This window comes from Urocitellus parryii, chromosome 6 (assembly GCF_045843805.1).
Source record: "Urocitellus parryii isolate mUroPar1 chromosome 6, mUroPar1.hap1, whole genome shotgun sequence".
Lineage (NCBI taxonomy): Eukaryota > Metazoa > Chordata > Mammalia > Rodentia > Sciuridae > Urocitellus > Urocitellus parryii.
In genome coordinates this window covers 198,912,013-198,936,459 of record NC_135536.1, presented here as the reverse complement: position 1 = coordinate 198,936,459, position 24,447 = coordinate 198,912,013, and the positions used below count along the sequence as shown (strand labels likewise).

The following is a 24,447-nucleotide window of genomic DNA, read 5'->3' as shown; positions in this document are numbered from 1 at the left end:
CCTGGCGTCACAACACTCGGCCACCTGGACGACACTCAGGAGAGGCTGCTGGCTGACCACCACCCTTCATCCTCCCGCCTGCCTGCCGCCCACCTCCTGCCCCTTGGTTCTATGGCTACCACAGTGCACGGGCGGGGACAGCTCTCTGCCCCTGCTTTACCTCAGCGTCCACGTTCACACCTCAACAGTCCCAGCTGCCACCACAAACACTCGCGGCACAGTGTCAGTGCCCTCCTGTTTGACAAGACAGTTGACACGTTCAGGGCCACGTGACGGCGCCCCACGAACACGCACCCGGGGGCAGGCACTCACCCCTCTCATCAGACTGCAGCTGTGCCTCCAGGTCCTCTGGGGACACGTAGAAGGCCGTCTCCTCCCCCTCGGGGGCCTTGGGCTTGCACTTGCCACAGCAGCAGTTGAAGCAGCAGCACAGACAGCAGCAGCAGTAGCAGCAGGTGAGGAGGCCGCAGAAAACGAAGAGGGCCTGCGGAGGAAAGGCAGGCACCCATGGCCTCTGTGGGCCCCGGCCTCTGCGAGGGCTCCCGAGCACGGGCTGCAGAGGCAGGCCTCCAGCTAAGGATGAAGGAAGAACCTGCTGGGAAGGGGAGGCAGGAGGGAAGAGCAGACAGCTGCCTAGAGGGGGTGATTACGGGAGGGCTGGGAAAGCCAGGGAGGGCTTCCCACAGCCAAGGGCCATATCCCTTGGCCTTGTGTGAGGGGGCAAGTCAGGAAAGCAAGAAAGTTAATAAGAACACAATCTAAGTCGGGGGTCCTTCAAACTAGGTTTCAAGATGCCTTCCCTGACGCCTGTGAAGGGAAGGCTCACTTCCTACCTGGTCCTCTCAGGAACTTGGGCCCGTGCATGCAGCCAGTGCTGGCCCCGCCCTGGCCCTCACCTTGGCCCACCAGCTGGAGAGCACGAAGTAGGTGTTGACGTTCTCCTCCCCGAACTGCTCCGCCACGTAGAGCCCCAGCGAGCCGTACTTGTCGTAGATGTTCCTTTTCGTGGCGTCCGTCAGGATGGCATGTGCATTGTTGATCTCCTTGAACTTATCTGCGGCCTCCGGGTTGTCAGGGTTCTTATCAGGGTGGTACTTCAGGGCAAGCTTCCTGCAACAGAACCATTTGCTGGCTCTCTCCTGGACTGGCAGTGTGCATTGAGCCACTGGAGGGCCCAGGAGAAGGAAGGCCCACCCATCACCACCTGCCTTCCCGACTTCCCAGAGGTCTGGCATGCCAGGGGGAAGCCCCCCCGACCTGGCTCCGCACAGGGAGGGGTCTAGAGGTAGCCAGGGCAGCAGGACCAGCCCCACTCCTCTCCCCACTTTCAGAATCACCAACGGTACCCTCCTGCCCCCTGGTGTCCTTGCTGGGCCACTGCACATGCCAATCTGACAGGAAGCAGAGTGCTGGGAGCATAGATGCAGCCACCCAGGCAGAGGTCAGTGATGAGGCCTCTCTGGTCTAGGTTGCCGCCTGCCGCAGCAGCCAAGCCAAGTGCCTGGAATAGCCAGAAGGCCAAGGCAGAAAACAGGGGTGCCAGCCTCGCTGCACAGCCCCACCCGCTCCAGAACTGTGTGCAGCTGTAGCATCCACAAAGTGCTGCTTTTTCGGCTAAGAGAACACCAGTATGCAGCACTGAGCTGTGAGGAGCACGATACACCTGCAGAGAGGCCACTACTGAGTCCTCCAGGGGAAAGGCTGTGCCAGCTCCTAGAAGAGCATGGTGACAGTACGTGAAGGGGCCTGTCCAGGGGAGGTGCAGGGCCCGGTGCAGCCTCTTACCGATAGGACTTTTTAATGTCATCTGAGGTGGCATTCTTGTCCAGCCCAAGAACATGGTAGAGTGACTCTCCGGAGGTAGAGAGTGAGCGCTGCCTCTGGTCTGCCATGTTAGGTCACTCTATGAGAGGAAGGAACAGCAAGGGTGCACTGAGGAACTTCAGAAGACCAAAGCAAAGCCACCTGGACACTCTGTTTACAGCCAGGCTCCCAGCCCTGTGGATGTGAAGGAGCATCCCACGCCTCCTGTGGTGCCACGACACTGCTGCCTCAGCAAGGGGAGAAGAGTCACGCTGTCACTATCGTCCCCCAGCTACGTAAAAACCCACAGAAGGGCCAGCGTGGTGGTGCACGCTGCTTACCCCACTCCTCGGGAGGCTGAGACCGGAGTTCCAGGCCAGCCATGGTGAGGGCCCCGAGGTAGAAAGTTTAAAGAAACATAAAATTCTTTTTTGAGGGATGTGGCATGGAGGGTAGGGCACTCAACCACTGAGCCACACCCCCAGCCCTATTTTGTATTTTATTTAGAGACAGGGTCTCACTGAGTTGCTTAGGGCCTTGCTTTTGCTGAGGCTGACTTTGAACTCAAGATCTTCCTGCCTCAGCCTCCCAAGCAGCTGGGATTACAGGTGTGCACTACTATGCCCAGCTAAGAAACATAAAATTCTTCTTCTTTTTCTTTTCTTTTATTTATTTATTTATATATATACATATATTTTTGGTGATGGGGATTAAACCCAGGGCCTTGTGCTTGCAAGACAAGCTTCTACCAACTAAACTATAACCCCAGCCTCAAGAAACATAAAATTCTTAAAAACATTCATATAACACAGATGCACCTAGGAAACAAACAGAAAAGCAATGTCAACCTAAACATACCAAAAATGAGATTCAGTGTCAGTGGACTAAAAGCCTAACACAGCGGCTTGGGAGGCTGAGGCGGGAGTATCACAAGTTCAAAGCCAGCTTTAGCAAAAGTGAAGCACTAAGCAACTCAGTGAGACCCTGTCTCTACATAAAATACAAAAAAGGGTTAGGGATGTGGCTCAGTGGTCGAGTGTCCCTGGTTTCAATCCCCAGTACCGCCCCCACAAAAAAGCCTAACACAGCAGGGTGGTCAGAGTGCATAAAATTCGAGACCATTAGGATTTTAACACCCCTCTCAGAAACTGACAGTTATTTTTATTTTTTATCCATTTGTTTTTGTAGTACTGGGGATTGAACGCTACTACTGAGCTACACTATACCCTAGGCCCTACTTTAAAAAAACTTTTTTTGTGGTACTAGGGATTGAACCCAGGGCCTTGTGCATGCCAAGACAAGCACTCTACCAACTGAGCTATATCCCCAGCCTGCCCCCCTTTTTAAATTTTCAGACAGGGTCTCACTAACCTACTGAGGCTGGCTTTGAAGTTGCTATTCTCCTGCCTCAGCTGCCCCAGTTCCTGGGATTGATTACAGGTGTGTGCACCATGCCCAGGTGACAGATTTGTCAAATCAGGAGTGACACTAGACAGTTCCATTATCTGTCACAACCTGAGGTCTGTGGAGCACCCAGCATGCTTCTTGCATGCACACTACTCATGCACCTAGAGATACTCCACACTGGGCCTTGAAACAAGCCTCAATCAGTCACACACAGCGTGACTCTTAATAATTAAACTAGAAACCCAAGAGTAAGAGAGCAAAGAAAACCTGAAATAGTTGCTGTTAAACAACACACTACAAAATAACATGGAATTCAAAGAAGAAATCACAGTAATTACGTGCTGGGGGTTGAACCCAGGGCTTTCATGTTAGGCTAGTGTTCCACCACTGAGCCACATCCAATAGGGCATGAGACTAACTCTGCCCTTGGTTCCTAAGTGCTCCGGCAGGTTACATACAAGTCCTTCAAGCTCACCTGGACTCACATTGACAAGCTGAGTTTTGCAAAGCCCCAGAGAACCGCAGGACAGGTAGCTGGGTGGAGAGGAACTGAGGTCAGCCAATGACCAGCGGCTGTGGCGTAACGTAACCCATCAATCAGACAGGCCTATGCCACAAGCACTCCACAGAAACAAGACAGCCATGAGTTCAGGCCACAAACCCCCAGGGCACCAGGAGCTCTGAAGGTGACAGGATGCACATTCTTCAGCTCACTAGCAGGGACACACCTGTGCCAGGACCCCTGACCGCCCCATGCATGCCCCACCAGGCCGTTTGCACAGCCTGTATCCTTTAATGTATCCTTCGTAGTAAGGCAGATGAAGCAGAAGCAGATGTTTCCTTGAATTCTGTGAGCCACTCTGGAGATCAATCCTTGTGAGCAGCAGGTGGTGGGACTCCTGCTTTAGCACCAGCTGGTCAGAGCTGAGGAGGAGCAGACACAGCCAGGATACTGCTCTTCCCACTTCTGTCCAGCACTGTTCTAGAATTCCTAAATGCTGCAGTAAGAAATAAAAAGCATAAAGCCCAGGAGGTAAGACACAAACTGTGGCTATGTGCAGAGCAGCTGGGACTGACAAGGGAGCCAGGCAGAGACACGGGAGAAGAGTCTAACTTTCACCCCACACAGTTGAGCTTTGACAGCAGCAACCAATTAGAAGTTTATTAGATATGTCATTTACAGCAGCACCCAAAGTCACGAATTATTTACGATTAACAGAAGACGTACAAGCTAGTCAGACACAATGGCGCACACTGCAATTCCAGCAATTCAGGAGGCTGAGGAGAAGGATCCAAATTCAGGTTAGTCTGGGCAACTTAGTGAGACTCTGTCTCAAAATAAAAATTAAAAAAAAAAAAAAAAAAAAAAAAAAGGCTGAGAGTGTAGCTTAACAGTAGCGACCCCTGGGTACAATCGCCGGTATCTCTAAATAGGAGGCCTTGCTATTGTTAACGCGTCCTTCTCCTCAAGCAGGTCTACAGAGTGGACATAACCCAGCTCTAATCCCAGCAGACATTGTGTAGAAATTGATTAACTGATCTAAAAAGCACGTGGAAAGGCAGCAGACCTGGATCCCCACTGCAACACTGGCAGGAAGAGCACAGAGGCAGCAGTCCAAGGTGCGACTCGGCGGGACATGAAGGACTCTGCTCAACTCGGCTGCCACCACAGCAAGTCTGGGTTCGCAGGGCTTTTGTCTGTTTTATTTCGCGGTGCTGGAAAGCAAACCCAGAGCCACACAGGCTAAATAACTTCTGCCACTGAACTACGTCCCCAGCAAAACCCCCGTTTTTATTTATTTTTTTAAACATGGGAACAAGATTTGAATCCTTCTAAAAAGATACACAGATGGTTCATGGTACTTGAAAAGATCATCGGTCATTTGGAAATGAAAATAACGCTACAAGCTGCTGAAAGCCTTGTGTAACAGCAGGGCTGGTCCTGAGCACCGCGGACCCGAGGAGTCACCTGCACAGACCCGCACAGCAGAGCCCACCACTTGCTGGGGCCACGCAGACAGCTCCTGTCACCCAGGCTCTGTACTCGACAGTGGGCAATGCAAGGCAATGCCCGGCAGCATGCAAAACACAGGTGAGGCATGCGTCATAGGCAGAAGAGCTGGTCCTGTCTGGGGCACTGGAAGACAGCGTGCAGGACTGGAAGCAGCTCGGGTGAGGTGTGGGCGCCTCAGGACAGCACCACCACAAAGACCAGACACTGCGCTCAGACCACATTCAATCCTCAGAGGCTTTTTTGGGGGGGATGGCGGGGTGGGGGGGGAAACCAGGGATTGAACTCAGGGGCACTCAACCACTGAGCCACACCCCTAGCCCTATATTGTATTTTATTTAGAGACAGGGTCTCACTGAGTTGCTTAGGGCCTTGTTTTTGCTGAGGCTGGCTTTGAACGAGATCCTCCTGCCTCAACCTCCCGAGCCTCTAGGATTACAGGTGTGGCCACTGTACCTAGCTCACAGAGGGTTTTTCTTCAATAATAAATCAGCCTTAGTACCCTTCTCTTCCTTTCTTTGCACACCTTAAGGTATTTAGATGGAACCTTGCTGTCTTGCCCAGGCTGGCCATGAACTCCAGATGCTCCTGCTGCACCCAGTCTCTAGAGTTGCTGGGAGTGAACCTACTACCCACACTGTTGTAATTTAAAAATCTTTTTACTTGCTAGGCACAGCAGTGCAGGACTGTAATCCCAGTGACTTGGAAGGCTGAGAAAGGAGGATGCAAGTTTAAGTCCAGCCTCAGCAACTTAGGGAGACCTTGTCTCAAAATAAAAAATAAAAAGAATCAGGGATTTGGCTCAGGGTAGAGCACCCCAGGATCACAACTTTGATCCTCCTGCCTCAGTCTCCTGAGTAGCCAGGATTACAGATATGCATGGGCCACTGCGCCCAGTTATTTTTTTTGTTTGATTCCAAAAGCACATTTTTCTGGAGCTAGTCTATAAACACATTCTTTTTTTTTTTTTTTTTCGGCAGCGCACGCCTGTAATCCCAGAAGCTCAGGAGGCTAAGGCAAGAGGATTGAGAGTTTAAAGCCAGCCTCAGCGAGACCCTGTCTCTAAATAAAATACAAAATAGGGCTGGGGATGTGGCTCAGTGTTTGAATGCCCCTGAGTTCAATCCCTGGTACCCTGCCAAATAATAGTAGTAGTAGTAGTAGTAGTAGTAGTAGTAGTAGTAGTAATAAACACATTTTTCTGTGTTTAATTTTTTACAATATTTTACTTTCTGAAGTTTTTTTGTTTTGTTTTGTATTTTGGGAATCCTCCTATCTCAGTGTCCCCAGTCACTGGGATCTCAGGTGTGCACCACCACAGCTAGCTTTTATTAAAAATTAAGATGTGGGCTGGGGCTCAGCAGTAGAATGCTCGCCTAGCAATGCTGGGTTTGATCCTCAGCACCACATAATAAATAAATAAACAAACAAACAAATAAATAAAGGTACTGGGTCCAACTACAACTTAAATACACACACACACACCCCAAAACCCAAACCTAAGACGTGAAGTGAACCGGGTGGTGGTGTACACCTATAATCCCAGGGACCAGGAAGGAGGAGGCGTGAGGATGGCAAATTCAAAGCCAGCCACAGCAACTGAGTGAGCCCCTGCCTCAAAATAAGAAATAAAAGGGGCTGGGGATGTGTCTTGGTGGTTAAGCACTCCGGGGTTTAATCCCCAGCACCAAAAACAGTTTGAAAGCATGAATGCACGCATGGCCAAGCCATTAAGGGTCAAGACCAGGCATCCCCTGCCCACCTCCACATGTGTCCCGCTGGAGGTCTTCAGGGCAGTGGTGCAGGCACAGCCCCATCTGTGAGGGCAGAGCCTCCTCCAGATGCCTCCTGGGGACCTGCCTGGCCCTGCCAGTGCGTCTGCTGCTCATCAGACTGCAGGCAGGTGGTGTGTGCGGGCATTCCTCTCTGCTAATGAGAACCTCTTAGTGTGGGGTTCGTGTTCTCAGTTCTCGGCTCACAAAGGTCTGCAGGAGCTGCTACTGAGCCGTTCTCTGGAACCTTTCTTGGGGTTCTTCTTGCTCCTTGCAGTTCCCTGTCTCTTGCCTCCTCCTCAGCTGTGTCCCCTTGCTGGCTGCTTGCTCAGGAGCTGGCTCTAGAAGCTCCTCAGTACAGTCCGCACAACTCCAGGTTAAGCTGGCGCCACTTCGAGGACAGCTTTGCTGAGGTTTTGGTTTTGGTTGTAGTCTTGGGGATTATTGGCCTTGCACAATAGACAAGTGCTCTGCCACTGAGCTGCATCCCAGCCCCAGCCCTGCTGATTTCTGCAACTTCCTCATCCTTGGCAGATCATCTAAGGTCTTGGAGGAACCTCCTGAGCGTCTCCTGCCAGACGCCATCCATACTGCTGGGTGGCATCCCCTCGAGCCCAGGCGAAGTCCTGTTATAGCCACAGATGTCCCACTCCTTTCTGAACTGCATGTCTCCTCAGCTGCAATGGCCTGGGCAAAGTTCCTCCTCAAGTGGCAGGCCTGCAAAGCTGCCGTAACTCCTTGGTCCACTTTCTGGGTCAAAGGGGTGGCATTTGGAGAAAGAAACAGCCCTCTGGAATTGGGATGAAGATCACTATAAACGGAGGACGTGAGAGAGCATTACCAAGAATTACGGACATCTCGAAAGGTGCCATTTTCCCAACAGCACCTCCCCGCTTGCTGGCAGGGCAGTGGGGAAGCATCTGGGGAGAGGATTAGGGCCTGCCTGACTTCTCACTGCTCCTGGTGCACTGGTGGCTATGGCTCTTGTGCTGCATTTTGCAGTCCTGGGGCAGGACCCAGGGCACTCTGCACTGAGCTGCACCCCCAGCCCTTCCTGTTTTTCACCGAGACAGAGTCTCACTCACACTGCCCAGGCTGGCCTTGAACTTGTGATCATCCTGCTCAGCCTCCTGAGTGGCTGGGATGACAGGCATACACCACTGCATCTGGTTGTCATTCTACCTTCTTCATTAGCACAAATTAAAGACTTCAAAACCTTAGAATTAGTTTTCTTAGTTTCAATGAACTGCCAGTAACCATATCCAAACTTCAAGATTTGAGAAAACACACGTCTTCAAACCCAGAGAACAAAAACTTTAATTATGCACCCCAAGGCAGCTTTCTCTTTCTTGAGTAATGCAAATCTGTAAACCTGCAGTGTCTGAGATTCTGAGCCAACAGTATTACAATGAACTCAAGGATTTCTAGAAAAACCCAGCCAAGGACACTGGAATCACAGGGGTGAGAGGTGAGCGGATGGTCTGAAGGGTGGGAGGGAGACACCAGACACATACGGGGAGCCTCAGGCGAAGCTCCTTCCTCCCAGCACGGGCAAGCCACATGGCCTGAAACCAGAACCACCTGGCCCTGCTTAGACCCACCAACAGTGATAATTAAATGAGTAAAAACCAGTCCATGAACCAAATCAGATCCTGGGGCAAAGACAATGTCCCTTGGGATACAGGCTTGCTTGGGGTGAGGCAGCAACGATCTAGTTACTGCAAGGAAAAATGCCACGCTTTTATTTAAGACTGTGGACTTCTTTGGAAGGCAGTATCCAGTAGCCAGGTTTCTGGGAAGAACTAGGGCCAGAGATTAAAAACTTATTCTTGGGCTGGGGATGTGGCTCAAGCGGTAGCGCGCTCGCCTGGCATGCGTGCGGCCCGGGTTCAATCCTCAGCACCACATACCAACAAAGATGTTGTGTCCGCCGAGAACTAAAAAATAAATATTAAAAAATTCTCTCTCTCTCTCTCTTTAAAAAAAAAAAAAAAAAAAAAAACTTATTCTTTGTGGTACACCATTGCTGGATTTTTAAATTATGTTCTTCTCTGTACTAATCTGTATTATCTAGAAAAAAAATTCCCTCCCTTTGGTACCAGAGATTGAATCCAGGGACACTTAACCACTGAGCTCACCCCAGTCCTTTTATTTTTTATTTTAAGACAGGATCTCACTAAGTTGCTTAGGGCTTCACTAAATTGCTGAGGCTGGCTTTGAATTGTGATCCTCCTGCCTCAGCCTTCCGAGCCACTGGGATTACAGGGGTGGCCACCATGCCTGGCTTTTATCTGAATTTTTAATAAATTTCTGTACCACATTTATACGAAAACTAAAGTTGTTATTATGATAAAATGAGCAACCAGACCTCTCCTGATTCCCTTCCCAGAAGCTGATCTACATGAGTCATTTCCACACACTCCACAAAAGTCTCCAGTGGGTTTTGAGGGGTTCAGCTGCAGTAGCCTAAATCACAACCAAGATGTCACGGTCAACACCCATCATGTCCCTGCACCATGGTGGGCTGCGAGACACTGGCTCACTCTGAGAACCCCAGACCCACACAGAGCCAATGCCTCCTCCAACCCAAGTTCACCCCACATGCCATCTCCGCCCTCCATGCAGTCTCCCAGAGTCCTACAGTGTCCTCAGATCCAGAGAGAAAGCTGTCCATCTGAGTGGCTGTCCTGGCTAATAGGTAATCACAGGGGCCTGGGGAGGAACCCCAATTTTCTCAAGAACGAGCAAAAACCAGGTCTCCTCCCCAAACCCATTCAAATCACTCAGTTTCCCTGCCTCACCAAGTGAAGTGAGAAAGTTGCTTTCCCATGTTTTGTGAGGCCACAGGTGGCACACAGCTAGAGGTCCAAGGCAACACGAGTCAGCACCAACTGGCCAGGCAGCCTTGCGGGGTTGCCACGACTGCAGGGCAGGGCTGAGTGTGGGCAAAGGGCAGGCCATGATCTGGCAGCCTCCATTGCAGCTGAGTCTGTAAAAGAAAGCACAGCTGTGTGCCAGCAGTGTTTTACAGCCACCTCTGTGACCCGCTCTGAAGCACAAGTGAGGGTTCTCTTACAAGTGATTGGCAGGAAGTTAAGCCTTGCTCAGTTTGGGTCAGTTAGTGATTTTTTTTTTTTTTTTTTGGTACGGGGATTAAACTCAGGAGCACTCGACCACTGAGCCACATCCCTAGCCACATCCCCAGTTGCTCAGCACCTCCCCATTGCCGAGGCTGGCTTTGAACTCACAATTCTCCTGTCTCAGGCTTTGGGGATCACAAGCATGTGCCACTGCACCCGGCAAGATGGTAAACATTTTTAAAACTCTGAAGCAGCACAGAAGTGGTTGGTATAGACAGCAGCAACAGCTGCACGGACTTCAAGGAGAACTGGTGGCATGCTGCCAGGAAGCGCAGAGAGTGCTTCCTGCTCCCCACTCCCCGCCCCAGCTCGCTCTCCTCACTTCAGGGGAGCACTGACTCACCACTGCCTGTGACCACGCACCATGCAGGAGAATCTGCTGCCCCAAGATGCAGTCGGTGCCCAGCGAGACCTGTAGGAGACGTGAGGGGAGCACAGCTGGCACAGCACAGGCCTGGCCAGCACAACACCCCATCCTCTCCACTGCTCACCGCGCTGCCCTGCCCACCAAAGCACTGGACATTGGGGAGGAGGAAGGGTCCTGTGCTACGAAGCCACAGCCCCCACAGACACCAAACCCTTATCTGAAGGGCTTTCCAACTGGAAAACTTGAGTGGCCATAGAGCACAGAACTGCTCTTATCATGTCCACACCAAACACTCAACAAAACCCTCTTTCACACGTGATCTTCTCCAAGCAAAGGGAAGAGGCCTCCACGACCAAGGGCCCTCGCAAGTGCCCCACCTGCCATACGCAGGGAACATGCGGAGGTGGTGCACCAGGTCCCACAGAGCAGGATGCCTGGAATCAACAGGGACGAGCACCCAGGACAGCTCATAGGACCAGGCAGCAACAGAGCCAGCTTGTCCTCCAGGATCACTCTGGCTGCAGAGTGTGGAAGGAACAGAGGTGGCCAGCGAGGAAGCAGCGCTGGGCCCACAGTCAGTGTCATGTTCAAGACAAAAGCCCACACTTGACACAGGAAACCCAAGACTGCCACTTCGAGATAATCAGGTGCTGGCACCAGCAGGTGAAGCTTTAGAAAGCCGTACAAACAGCCTGGGAGTGTGGATCAGTGGCAGAGCACTTGCCTAGCAACGAGGCCCTGGGCTCCATCCTTGGCACCAGATTTATTTATTTCACTTTTTTGTGGCACGTGGATTGAACCCAGGGGCACTCTACCACAGAGCCATATCCCCAGCCCTTCTGGAAAAAAAAAAAAAAAAAAAAAAAGTTTTGTTTTTAGACAGGATTTCACTAAGTTGCTGAGGCTGGCCTCAAACTTGCAATCCTCCTGCCTCAGCCTCCTGAGCAGCTGGGATTACAGGTGTGTGCCACCATAGGTATAAGACCATTTTTCCCTTTTAAAAAAAAATCACATAGGAATATTAAAAGCAATAGGAGCAACAACAAACTACCCTGGTTTTCCTTCAGTGTTGCTGAGAATGGAACCAGTGTCTTCCATGCTGAGCACATGCTCCACTACTGAGCTACACCCTGCCCTACAGCAGGCAGAAGTGACGTGCAGGGCATCTAGGAACAAAGAGAGTGAGTGAAGGGGAGGATCAGACCTTCCACACTTCACAGGGTGCAGTGGACACCCCGTCATCCCAGAGACTCAGGAGTCTGAGGGAGGAAGATTTCAAGTTCCATCCAGCCTGGGCAACCTGTCTCAAAAACTAAAAGGAGCTGGGGATGTGGCTTAGTTGTTCAATCAATCCCCAGTACAGTGGGGGTGGGGGTGGGGGGTGGCTAAAATTTATTTGAAGTAGTACAATATTGAATATTGGTCCCCCCCATCACCCTCATACTAGTGATTTGGGGATTGAACTACATCCCAGCCTTTTTATTCATTTATTTTCAGACAGGTCTCACTATGTTGCCCAGGCTGGCCTCAAACTTGGGATCCTCTTGCCTCAGCCTCCCAAGTACCTGGGATCCCAGCTCAATATTAGTTTTTTGTTTTTTAATAACAGATGTACTTGACCTTTATTTTTATTTAATTATAATGTGATGCTGGGAATCGAACTCAGTGCCTCACAAATGCTAGGCAAGTGCTCTACCATTGAGCCACAACCCAACTCCCAATATTAGTTCTAAGTACAGCAAACAAACCAAGGGCAGGCAGAAGGACTGATAGTATCTGGGATGTCCCTAATAGGATAGTATTAACTAAGGACACTTGGACACAAGCAACAACACAGGTCAATCTCAAACACAGTCCATCCTGCACAACAGGCTAGACACAAAAGGACCTTGTGTACATGAAAGCATGACTCCTCAGGGTGGCCAAGGGAAACCTGAAGTCACAGAATCATCCTAGACCTTACCGCACTGTGATTTCACATGTGCACATGCACACCAAAACTCACTGGCGCTCACAGCCAACAAGCCGGGCACGGTGGCGCAGGCCTATGACCCCAGCTACTTGGGAGGCTAAAAGGAGGATCCCAAGATCAAACCAGCCTGGGCAACTTAGCCAGACCCCATCTCAAAACAGAAGAGAGAAATGAGATGGAGCAGCTCAGTCGTAGAGCACTTGCCTCGCATGTGCAAGACCCTGGATGGTTCTATCCTTAGTAGTATAGAAAAAAGAGAAAATTTACACATGTACATATGAATATGTAACAACAAATCCCACCATACTATAATGCACCAATAAAAAAAATATAGTAAAAAAGAAAATGTTTAGAGCACATCTGTGCTTCTCACTGTATACTGATCTTACCTGCATTTAAAAAGTCAGCTGTTATAATTGTCTGTAGTTGCAGAGACCTGGGAGGCTAGGGCAGGAAGACCATGTGAGCCCAGAAGTCCTAGGCCTGTGGGCAATTAGCACAGAAGTAGCTACTAGGAACACCATTCCAGCTGGTAAGCTATAACAGGTACTGTCCAAGTACAGAAACCATCCATTTCACTCTCTGCACATCCCACACATCCCACAGGTTAGTTGCTCTACCAGGGGTCTGAAGTGCCCCTCCAAGGGACTGTGATGAAGGTTCATCCCCAGCCCAGCGCACACCTGACACCTCCCCACCCTACAAGGACATGCCCTTGAAGGAAGGGGACCAGGGACCTGCTCCTCCTGGGGGCCATGAGGCAAGCATCTCTGCTCTGATGCACGCTGTTGCCATGAAGTGCTCTGAACACTCCACTTAAAAGCCGACCCCCGGCCAGGCAGTGAGCACTCATAAAAGTCCCTTGTTCACCTGGCACACAGTTCTGTAACTAAAGAAGAGACACACCCCAGCAAGAAAGGATGCAATCTCTCTCCTAGCTGGGAGACTGCTGGCAAAGGGATATGTGATAGGAATAAAACAAGAAACTGGTGACAACAGAGACACAAAGCTACATCTCCCCTGTGGTGCTAGGGCTGGAACTCAGGGCCTCACACGTGCCATGCACACCCTCTACCCCTGGCATGCTCAGCCTCCCTGTGGGGTCACAAAAATACCATTAACATCCATTTTCAGAAAAAAACAACTTCTTTTGAATTTATCAAAACCTTTAATGTAGGCTGGGCACAGTGGCACATGCCTTTAACCCCAGCGGTTTGGAAGGCTGAGCAGGGGGATCCCAAGTTCAAAGCCAACCTCAGCAACTTAGCGAGACCCCCATCTTTAAAATATAAAAAAGGGGGGCTGGGGATGTGGCTCAAGTGGTAGCGTGCTCACCTAGCATACGTGAGGCACTGGGTTCAATTCTCAGCACCATGCAAAAATAAAATAAAAATACCGTGTCCACCTAAAACTAAAAAATAAATATTTTTTAAAATAAATAAATAAATAAAATATAAAAAAGGGCTGGGGATGTAGCTCAGTAGTGGAGTGCCGGAGTTCAATACCCGGAACAAAAAACAAAAACAAAAAAACCACATTTAATGGAAACACTGCCTGTCCCAGCATTTCTCCACATTACAGACAAGCTTCTCCATGCTCACAGGGAGGGCTTGCTAACTTCCCAAACAAGCAGGCATACTTTATTATCATTTGGTACTGGGGATTAAATTCAGGGGTGCTCTACCACTGAACCACACCCCCAGTCCTTTTTATTTTTCATTTTGAGACAGGGTCTGGCTAAGTTGTCCAGGCTGGCCTGGAACTTAGGGTCCTCTTGCCTCAGCCTCCCAAATGGTTGGGATAACAGGTGTGGCCGTAAAGCAAATGCACTTTAATGATTACAAGTAATGAACTTTTCTCTAACACAGAAAACAAAAACGTTAAGAGTACCACCCTCTGGGGTGGAGTGTGGCTCAGGCAGAACACAAGTTCCCGGGTTCAATCCCAGGCATTGCAAAAAATTAAAATAAAGTAAAATAAAGCAAAACCAAAAACTGCCCTTAAGTCATAAATTACAGTAAGAGCTCTGATGCTGCTCAGTCATGACTCTGCCCACCCAGTGTGGGTCTCTTCCATGTTCTTGCCCTCTCTGTTACTTCCATTTCCTAATGACTAGGGTGAACTCAGGCCAACCCCTGCTTCCTTGCATTTTTCCCAGGGTGATGAGCCCAGGAATATGTCACCTGCTGCTAGAATTGCACAATGCTGTTTTATTTTTTATTTTTTTATAGCTTGTTTTAATTAAATTTTAGAGATTCCTGAGATTCAGGTCAAGATCTACCTGAACTGTACTCGTAAGGATTTAGGAACTGCCACGACAGGTTTGCTACATCTGCATTCCAGGAGGGTAAATTCCCAACTTTTAGTTCTTAAAAAAAAAAGGTATATTTTATAAATCTAGCCTTGGGAGGTATGGCTAGATGGGGCTCTAAGGCCCTTATCTACACATGGGGTTTCCTGGAGTTCACACAGCATGTCCCCCTCTACGGGGCCCCCTCACCATGCCAGGTGAGCTGCTCCCGTTACCTGAGGTCTTTCATCCTGCTGGTAGCATGAGGTTCAGCTCTCTGGCCTGCCCCGTAAGACTGTTTTTGGATGCAGGGCCTGCTGACCACCAGCCTGAACCTACTATGTTCCTGGACCTAACAGGCAGGTTGACTTGCTGGTGGACAATGACTCTGACGTACCCTCTACCTCCCTGCTGTCTGAAGATCCTCCAGAGACCTCAGGACCTTGTGCAGACACTTGAGACAGCTGTCCTGGACACAAAGCACAGCTGTCACCTACTGTGGAGCTGTCTCGGGCCTTGAGCACAAGTCTGGGTCTCTACCTGTCACAGCCCATCATCCATGCGTTCAGCAAAAGTTCATGAAGCATTTCCCACATGCCTTCTCAACACAAGGAGTCAACAATAACAAAACAAAACACAACACACAAAGTCCCAGCCTGCTGGGCACAGTGGCCATGCCTATAACCCAGCAATTCGGGAGGCTGAGGCAGGAGGATTGCAAGTTCACCTCAGCAAATTCATTGAGGCCCTAAGCAATTTAGTGAAGCCCTATCTCAAAGTAAAAAATAAGAGGGCTGGAGATGTGGCTCAGTGGTTAAGCACCCCTGGGTTCAATCCTCAGCACCACACACACATACACACACACACACACACACACACACACACACACAAAAAAAAAAAATCCCTAAAACTGACCAACATCATATGTAGCCTTCTGGGGCTTCCTGGGAAGCTCAATGTGTTTCTAAGATTTTTCTACCTTGCAAAGTCCTGCTGTAATTAATTCTCTCACCACTATGGATCCATCCTGCCAAAATAAACCTTTCCTCTTTGTTAGCTTTTTGTTGCTATGACCATACCTGAGGAGAACAGCTAAGGAAGGGCTCCTGGTTTCAGAGACTCAGTCCAGGCAGCCGACTCTAGTGCTCAGGGCCTGAGGTGAGGCAGAGCATCGTGGCCCAGGGAAGCAGTGGGTGATCCCTCAAGGCTGCTGCACAGCAGGCACAGGGTGGTGCCGGTGCAGGGCACCAGGCTCTCGAGAAGCGTGGGAACCAGCAGTGGAGTGAGCAAGCACACACAGCAACCAGCACAGCAGAGTGCACGTGTCTGCAAGAGGAAGGCAAAACCGGAGACCTACCATGCAACAGAACGGCCTTGCCAGGCACACGGCCCTGTCCTCCTGAGGCAGAGGTCAGCCCCGGCGACATTGGTATGTGTTGTTAGTCAGCTTTTCCTTACTGAAGTGAAAAACCTAAGGAAAAACCACTCAAGGAAGAGTTATGGTCTGGATCTTTAATGTCCCCCAGAAGCTCACGTGTTACACAGAACAGGAATGTTCAGAGGTGAGGTAACTAGCTCATGTGCGCTGTGACCTCTCCGTTGATAAACCCACCTGATGGATCCACAAGCTGAAGGGACCCTTAGGTGGCAATGTGGTGGAGGAAGGGGCCTCTGGGGACTTCTCCAATCCTCACTCCTCCTCACTGCTTCCCTGGGCCCCGATGCTCCGCCTCACCTCAGGCCCTGAGCAAGAGTCAGCTGCTATGGCCTGGGTCTCTGAAATCGTGAGCCCAGATAGACCTTCCCCCTTCCGTTGCTATTCTCCTCAGGTATGGTCACAGCAACAAAGAGCTAACAAACAGGAAAGGTTTATTTTGGCTCACAGTTTCAGAGCAGGGTTGGCAGGCTCCATTACTCTGAGCCTGAAGAAAGGCAGAAGGGACTGGCACAAGACCTAGTCCCCATGGGCACATCCTCAAGGATCCAGTGCCTGCACCTAGGTCCCGCCTCCCATTAGTCCACTCAGCCCTGCAGCAGAGCTGTCCACTGGGGAGGCCAGAGTCCTCATGGGAGGATTACTTGCAAAGAACATGCACCTTGGACACTGCAGCACTGGGACCAAGGCTTCGACACACAAGTCTTTGGGGGCCACTTCATATCCAAATCACAGCAGCAACATAGCAAGAGCCCATCTCAGAAACACAAAACAAAGAACTGCTTTCAAAGAACTGTTTCAAAGAACAGCAATGTGACATGCTGAGTGCCGGTGGGAATGGAGGGAAGCCCTGTGCATGCTGCTGGGAGTGCAGGACAGCCACTCTGGAAAGACAGGGCACTTTCCTTAAAGTGACAAGTATGTGAACATTTATAAATACCAAACCCAGAAGCCACTAGATACCACTCAGCCAGTGACTGGATGACAAAGAGGGAGCCACCACACAAGGGAGCACTGCTCACCCATGGCATGGATGGCCCTCAAAGGCTTAGCACTGTGTGAAAGGGTGTCCCCACGGTGGCATGCTGTTGCATGACATTCTCAACAGGTGAAACAGGCCACAGAGAGCAGAGAGAGCTGCCAGAGGCAGGTGGCGTGCTGGTGCTGTGTGCTCCGTGGTGGCGACCCACTGGTCTCCACACACTAACTCAGACGAGGAAAGGACAATGTCTGGGCGTGCACTTCACATGTGCCGTTAGTGACTGGCACCACAACTTGTAGCAGACTGGAATCAAACTTATGCAGTCTGGGGAGGACTGCTCAGGGCAGGTGGCCAGTAGTGGGACTGCTGGGTGGCAGGTGCCACCTCACTCCCATAGCTCTGAGAGCTACTCGGTGCTTCAGGTTCTCCTACATGTGGTGTCTGCACAGTGCCCAGGCCTGCTGTCGACCATGTCGATACCCAGGACTCCATTATACTGGTCACAAATGTTTTACGAATTCTTCTTCTCCAAATTCATTTTACTTACTGTGATGTCTTTTAACAGGTTTGGTGTCACTGTTTTTGCGTAGTGCTGGGGATCAAGGCCAGGACCTCAGGCAGGCTAGGCAAGTGCTCTATCACTGAGCTACACCTCCAACCCTTAATTTTATTTCATATCTATCTATCTATTTATTTATTTGTAGTTGTGGATGGACAGCATGCTTTTATTTTAATGTGGTGCTAGGGATCAAACCCAGTTTCTTACGTGTGTGAGGTAAGCACTCTACCACCCCATCCCCCTTCCCCCAGCCTTTAATTTTAAATTTTAAAAAATTATACTGTTCAAAAGACATATAACATAAAGCTTCCTCTCTTAAGGATATGGTAGTATAGTGTTAGCTATATGCACATCGTTAACAACAGCTATATGAAGCTGCTCTTTTTTGTTTTGTTTTGTTTTTGGTACTGGAAATTGAACTCAGGGGCCCTCGACCACTGAGCCACATCCCCAGCCCTGTTTTGTATTTAATCTAGAGACAGGGTCTCACTGAGTTGCTCAGTACCTCGCTTTTGCTGAGGCTGGCTTTGAACTCACCATCTTTCTGCTGTAACCTCCCAAACTGCTGGGATTACAGGCATGTGCCACCACACCCAGGCAATCTTTTTAAAAAGTATGTATTTGTTTTAATTATCAGTGGACCTTTATTTTATTTATTTATATGCAGTGCCGAGAATTGAACCATGCCACGCAAGTGTTCTACCACTGAGCTACAACCCCAGCCCTACTCTTGTTTTTTGAGACAGACTCTCACCATGTTGCCCAGGCTGGCCTTGAATTCCCAATCCCCCTTAAGCTTCCTGAGTAGCTGGGAGGACAGGCACTATAAGTTCTTAATTTTTATGTAAATGATCATATAAAATCTTTCTGAGTTAATCGATCAATTTTTCCCTTTACTGCTTATGTTTAAGAAACCCTTCCCAACCCCAAGGTGGAAAGTATTCTCAAGATGTCCTGTGGCAGGAGACACAGGCCAGCTCCCATGTGCCAAAGTGGCAACCCAGTCCCAGAAGCACTCACAGGCGAGTGGCTCCTCTTTCCCTGGCCCTAACTGGGGGCCTCTGGCTTCCTGGGAACTTTTCCAAGTCAGAGCTTTGTTCCACCTTCAACATCCATTACTCAAAAACATCTGAAACCATGAGGCTCTCTGTGAAATTTTCACAAAAAAATCACAAATTCTCTAGTATTTCTATATACATTAAAACAATCACAATTTATTTTAGTTTTCAGAGAGATTTATTTAGGAAAGCAGGTACATTCAGGGAAGAATGCAGGCCATCTTCACAGGGAAAGGAGCCAGCCAATAAGCGTGCTCTAACACAAGTATTCCATCTTGAAGACAAGGAGGGTCTTAAGGGCAAGCCTAAGGCAAACCTAATGAGTCACAACACCATCCAAGTCCCAGGTTCCCAGGCTTTAAGGACTAAAGTCTAGGTGGTGCCAACTAGCAGTGGAGACATGAATAGGTACGGGAGTGGCCCTCAGGAGGGTCTACAGCTATCCTGCTGGGCTCTTCAGCTTCTGTCCACTGTAGGTTATCCCATGATGGGGACTGGACAGGCAAACCCAGTGAGCCACTGACAGGCCAAGGCATAAGGATGGAAAGTGCCCAGGCCACAGGGACAGTCCATCCTATCATGAAGGGTCTGAAAACATAAGCTAGCCAGTCACGGTGGCATACAACTGTCACCCCAGCTTAGTGGTAGAGTTCCCCAAGGGTTCCATCCACAGTATGACAAACCAACCAACCAACAACAACAACAACAAAACTCATTGAGGCTAAAAAAAGGGTCAACTATAAGGAAAGTTTGCTGGGGACTAGGGAAGAGGAACACTCTAGAAAGAACAAGCAGCAGAAGTCGAGAAGGAGGGCCCCTGAAGTGACAGCACAGCCACAGGGCAGCTGAGTCAGGCAGGACCCCCACAACATCTCTGGGGGAAGGTGTCATGGGGCACAGGCAGGTACTGCTACTCTGCCCTGAGTACCCTGGGCTCATTTGCTTTAAAAACAAGAATGTCAGACACAAAATCAACTGGGGAAACTTTATTTGAAATCCATGATGAGCCATGTAGAAGTTGGCTGCCATCAAGTGTGCTGGGCCAGGGACACAGAGCACAAAACAGGCTGAGAAGCTTGTGTGTCACTCTGAATTCCCTCTCCACTCCAGCAGAGTACACAGCAGGAACAACGGCCACCAATGAACCCTTAAAAACACCTGAAGAAATCAGTCACAGTGTGGAAAGAATGAGGATACTGTCCGGTCACTGTCCCATTTCAAATGGAACAAATTCCTAGCACTGCAAACATGGGAACCCCCCAAAGATTTCACCTTTCCTCAATTAACTAAGAAAAAAGAAGCAACAGTGATGCTGAGCCTAAAACATAGAAAAGTAAAACTGATGGCTTCTTTAAGTCCAACCCTTTCCATCACTGATGAACTGGAGAGGGAGCAAATGTAACCCCACGCCAGCAGAACCAGCATGCAGTCTGAGAGCAGCTGGCAGGAGCAGCAGCACTCTCCACCTACTATCAGCACTCTGCCTGGCCACAGGCGGCATTCCCATGTTTGTGCACTAAGGAAAACAAACATTCCGCCCTTGCGATTCACAAAATTATGTGAGAAAACAAGACTGCCCACCACTCACAAGGCAGTCACCTGAGAAAGAATCCAGTTGCCTTCACAGGGTCATACCTTGCCTGCAAGCAGAGCTTCCCACACTGCAAAGCCATTCCAAGGGTATGATTCGCTACAGAGAAACATCAAGAGCCTCCCCCTGAAGCCCTCCTGTCTATTAACCAAGCTACTGCCTGATGTTTCAGCAGCGTTCAGTAAACTTTTGTTGAATTAATATATTTTTGAGATGGGGCCTCCCTTGTTGCCCAGGCTGCCCCTGAACTCACTACTCTCCCACCTCAGCTCTAGAGTACCTGGGATCACAGACGTGGCCATCATGCCAAGCTTGTGGAATTGTCAACAGCAATTTATGTCCAGAAACCTCGCTGAAGATTTTCTCTAATAAACTGATGCTTAGAATACAATAATTCAAGGACTGGGATTGTGGCTCAGTGAGAGAGCTCTTGCCTCCATACAAATGAGGCACTAGGTTCGATTCTCAGCACCACATAAAAATAAATAAATAAAATAAAGGTATTGTATTCATCTACAACTAAAAAAAAACACACACAAAAAGAATACAATAATTCAAAAGGAAGAGGAGGTCAGAAGTTGAGCAAAAACAACTATAGAGGGCTGGTGCTGTAGCTCAGTGGCAGAGCACTTGCCTCATATGTGTAAGGCACTGAGTTTGATCCTCAGCACCATATAAAAATAAACAAATAAAATAAAGGCATTCTGTTAATCTATAACTACAATTAAAAAAAACTATAGATCTGTGTTTAAGTACAAGGAAAGTTAAAAAGAAAAGGTATATTCTCAAAAACCTGCCACTCAGGAGGTGATCTATGGATGAACAGGTAAGGAGCCACCAAAACGTTCCTGTCCCCTGACCAGTGCCCAACACACCTCTGCCTGCCCTCCAGTCCTGCTGCATGTCACCTTCACTTTAATCAGTGATACCAATGAGACAACCTGGACCACAGCTGGGTAGCCACTGTTCACCCAGCTGTGCATCTCCCCACACGGAGGAGGAGGACAAGCTGCAACAGCACGAGGGCAGCAGTGGTCTGTGATGACCCATCTGATCACACTTCTCAAGAACAGGCCCTCGGCAGAGCAACTGCCATGGTCTACAAGGTTCAGGACACCCAGCAGAGGCCCAGCTGCAAATATGAAACCAGACAAGACAGTGCAAACAGTGACCTCCACAGGTGAACAAGCGAGAGCACGCCGGTGGTCGGCACTCTTTTTTGGTATTGAGGATAGAACCTAGGGATGCTTTATCACTGAGCCACATCCCCAGCCCTTTTTATTTTCAGAGACGGTTGGAGTTGCTGAGGCTGACTTTGAACCTGCAATCCTCTGCCTCAGCCTCTCAAGTCTCTGGCATCACAGGCCTGTGTCACTGTGCCCAGCCCAGTTGTTGGCATTCTTAAATTCACCATACTGAACTCTCAGAAAATGGAGTATTGGGGCTGGGGCGGTGGCTCAGTGGTAGAGAGCTTGCCTAGCATGTGTGAGGCCCTGGGTTCGATTCTCAGCACCACATTTAAACAAATAAATAAATAAAGGTCCATCAATAACTAATAAAAATATTTAGAAAGAAAGAAAGAAAGAAAGAAAGAAAGAAAGAAAGAAAGAAAATGGAGTACTTTCCAGCCCAGGCAGGCATCTGCTGCCCTCCAGCTGTCATGGCAGAGAGGATATAAAGCAACCAGTAACTAAGAGGAGATCCACTGTTGTGAGTGCCTACCAAGAGAGTCTTACTAATATCCGCAGGGGGTAATCATCCACACCTCAACCTCAAATAGCACAGGCATAAACACACACACACACACACACACACACACACACGGCCAGTCTTAGAGCAGTGCAGGCTAACGTACCTCCTTACACACCCAGGAGAGCCGTGGGCCAGGGCAGAGCACCCGCTGCTCATTCTTCTGCAGCCTGGCCCCTGAGAATGGACTGATCATTGCAGCAGAACCAGCTCCAGAGCAGATGTTGAGATACAGTAGTAAGTTGGAGCTCATACAGTGCTTCAGAAACTCAGGTATTTCCAAGAGAACATGTCCTGAGACACATGGCAGAGGTGGCTCGCGCATTCCTGCCCTCAGGCTGCTCCTGGAAAAATCCACAGTGGAGACACGGCTGGCCAGCACGTCCCACATGTGAACTGTCTTTAACAATGCCAGCAAAGTGTGAGTTCAGACTGACTGCTTCCTTGCAAGGATGCCAACAACCAGTGATTCCATTGAGCCCAGCAGACACCAGAAGGTAAGAGGCACCAACCCAAATACGCCAAGCTAGCTCTGAGACATGCCCAACTCCAGGGGCTTAAAACTTCAAAAAACCAAACCCACACCCAACATGCCTGGAAACTGAGCTGGGAGCAATCAGTCCATTCTGTAAGTCATGTTTCTCTTCTGTATATAAACACTGCCTGACCAGAGTTGCTGGATGAAGCTCTCTGAATCTTTACTGGTTCAGAGTCTTGTCTGATTCACAAAGCACTTCTTTGCTCAAATAAACTATATTCAATCTGAGTAAAGTTTTTCTTTTAACAACTTGGCATCTTAAGTGGGGTCTCAAGTGACCTCCAGTGACTCCAGGAACGGTGAGAGGCCAAGGGAAGGCACCTGTCAGGTCCACAGTGTCCACTGCCCTCTCCAACAACCAGGGCCATGTATAGGACCTCTCTAACTGCTGCTCCATAGAGCTCTCCAACTCTGAGTTGTTGGGTGATGTTGTTTGGTTTTTAATTTTAAGCACTGGAAACTAAACCCAGGGCCTCCTTGTACATGCTAGGCAAGTGTTCTACCACTGAGTTACAGCCCAGTCGTTTTTGATTCATTTTTTCAAGAGACAAAATAATTATTTTGTCCATCATTACGTTACACAAAAACATACAAATAATAGACTTGTACAGGGAAAACTCCCAAATGAACAGTAAATGACAGCACAGTAGTAATCATTTAAATTTGCTTATATCTTTTTTTAAAAAAATATTTTATTTTTTTTTTTAGCTGTAGTTGGACACAACACCTTTATTTCACTTATTTATTTTTATGTGATGCTGAGGATCGAACCCAGGGTCTCGCATGTGCGAGGTGAGCGCTCTACCGCTGAGCTACAATCCCAGCCCTGCTTATATTTTCTTATGATGTTAGCAAGCACCTGAGCCTGCTGTCAGCGTAGGTTTTGTTCACTAGCCAAAGCTCACCATAAAGTTAAATCCTTCAGCGTCTTTGACTGCCCCACTGGAGTTTTTGGGGTTTTTTTGGCGGGGGGGGGGGGGTTAGTTTGTTTTTGCACCAGGCATTGAACACAGGGTGCTTAACCACTGAGCCACATCCCCGGCCATTTTATTTTGAGACAGGGCCTAAGTTGTTGAGGTTGGCTTTGAACTTGTGATTCTCCTGCCTCAGCCTCCCAAGCAGCTGGGATTACAGGTGCACGCCAGAGTGCCTGCCTTCCACTGGCTCTTGACAAAACTTTTGAGGTCCTCAAGAAAAGTAACATACTCCTAGTGCTCCAAGGCTGTGAGTTCCATCAATTCATCAAGTACTGTTCACCCCCTTAGCAGCAAGGAAACCCTTTGGATGATCTTATAAGACTCAGTCCAGGGACTTTGTAGCATGGGTAATATGTGTCCTTCTGCTCAGATTCCCCAGTGACCTGAAAGCCAACTTCCTTAACAGAGAGAGAATGTCACTCTCTGCTTCCTCCTCTGGGGGGCCTTCTTGTTACTGCTCTTTGTAACTTCCAGCACAAATGTGGGAGGGAACTTCATCAGTTCAGGCTCCTGTTCAGCCTTGTGCCCCTGCAGAGATCCTCTCCATCAAATGCTACTAACATTGGAAGTAACTGTGGCCTTTCCCCAGCAGCTTGCCACACTTACTTAGCTTCTGTCCCTTTCACTTCCAGCTCCCAACCTAAAAGATATCTCAGGAGGACACTTACACTTCTGGATTTTCCTTCCTTCCATAATGTCACTAGCCAGGAACTAAACACTTCCATGCACAGGTGCCCAGGGCCCTGGAGACTGCAGCAGGATATGCTGTCTCTGCACCACAGTCCTCAGGCACTTG

General features: G+C 49.2%; 1 protein-coding gene across 8 annotated transcripts in view; it reads right to left on the bottom strand.

Moving 5' to 3' along the window:
• Positions 1–24,447, bottom strand: part of Dnajc5 (DnaJ heat shock protein family (Hsp40) member C5) — a 45,160-nt gene that overhangs the window by 3,813 nt on the left and 16,900 nt on the right. For 2 of the 8 annotated variants that reach the window (XM_026413422.2, XM_026413423.2), the window contains 3 exons: positions 1,786–1,903; positions 897–1,110; positions 313–484 (listed from right to left, as the gene is read on the bottom strand). In XM_026413422.2, coding sequence (XP_026269207.1) covers positions 313–484; positions 897–1,110; positions 1,786–1,892 — 493 coding nt within the window. In that variant the 5' untranslated portion in view covers positions 1,893–1,903. Of the gene's footprint in view, positions 1–160; positions 235–312; positions 485–896; positions 1,111–1,785; positions 1,904–3,685; positions 3,892–4,778; positions 4,927–10,476; positions 10,542–16,119; positions 16,209–24,447 lie in introns of those variants that run through there. The other 6 variants (XR_013343696.1, XM_077799438.1, XM_077799439.1 and 3 more) reach the window with 6 other exon arrangements.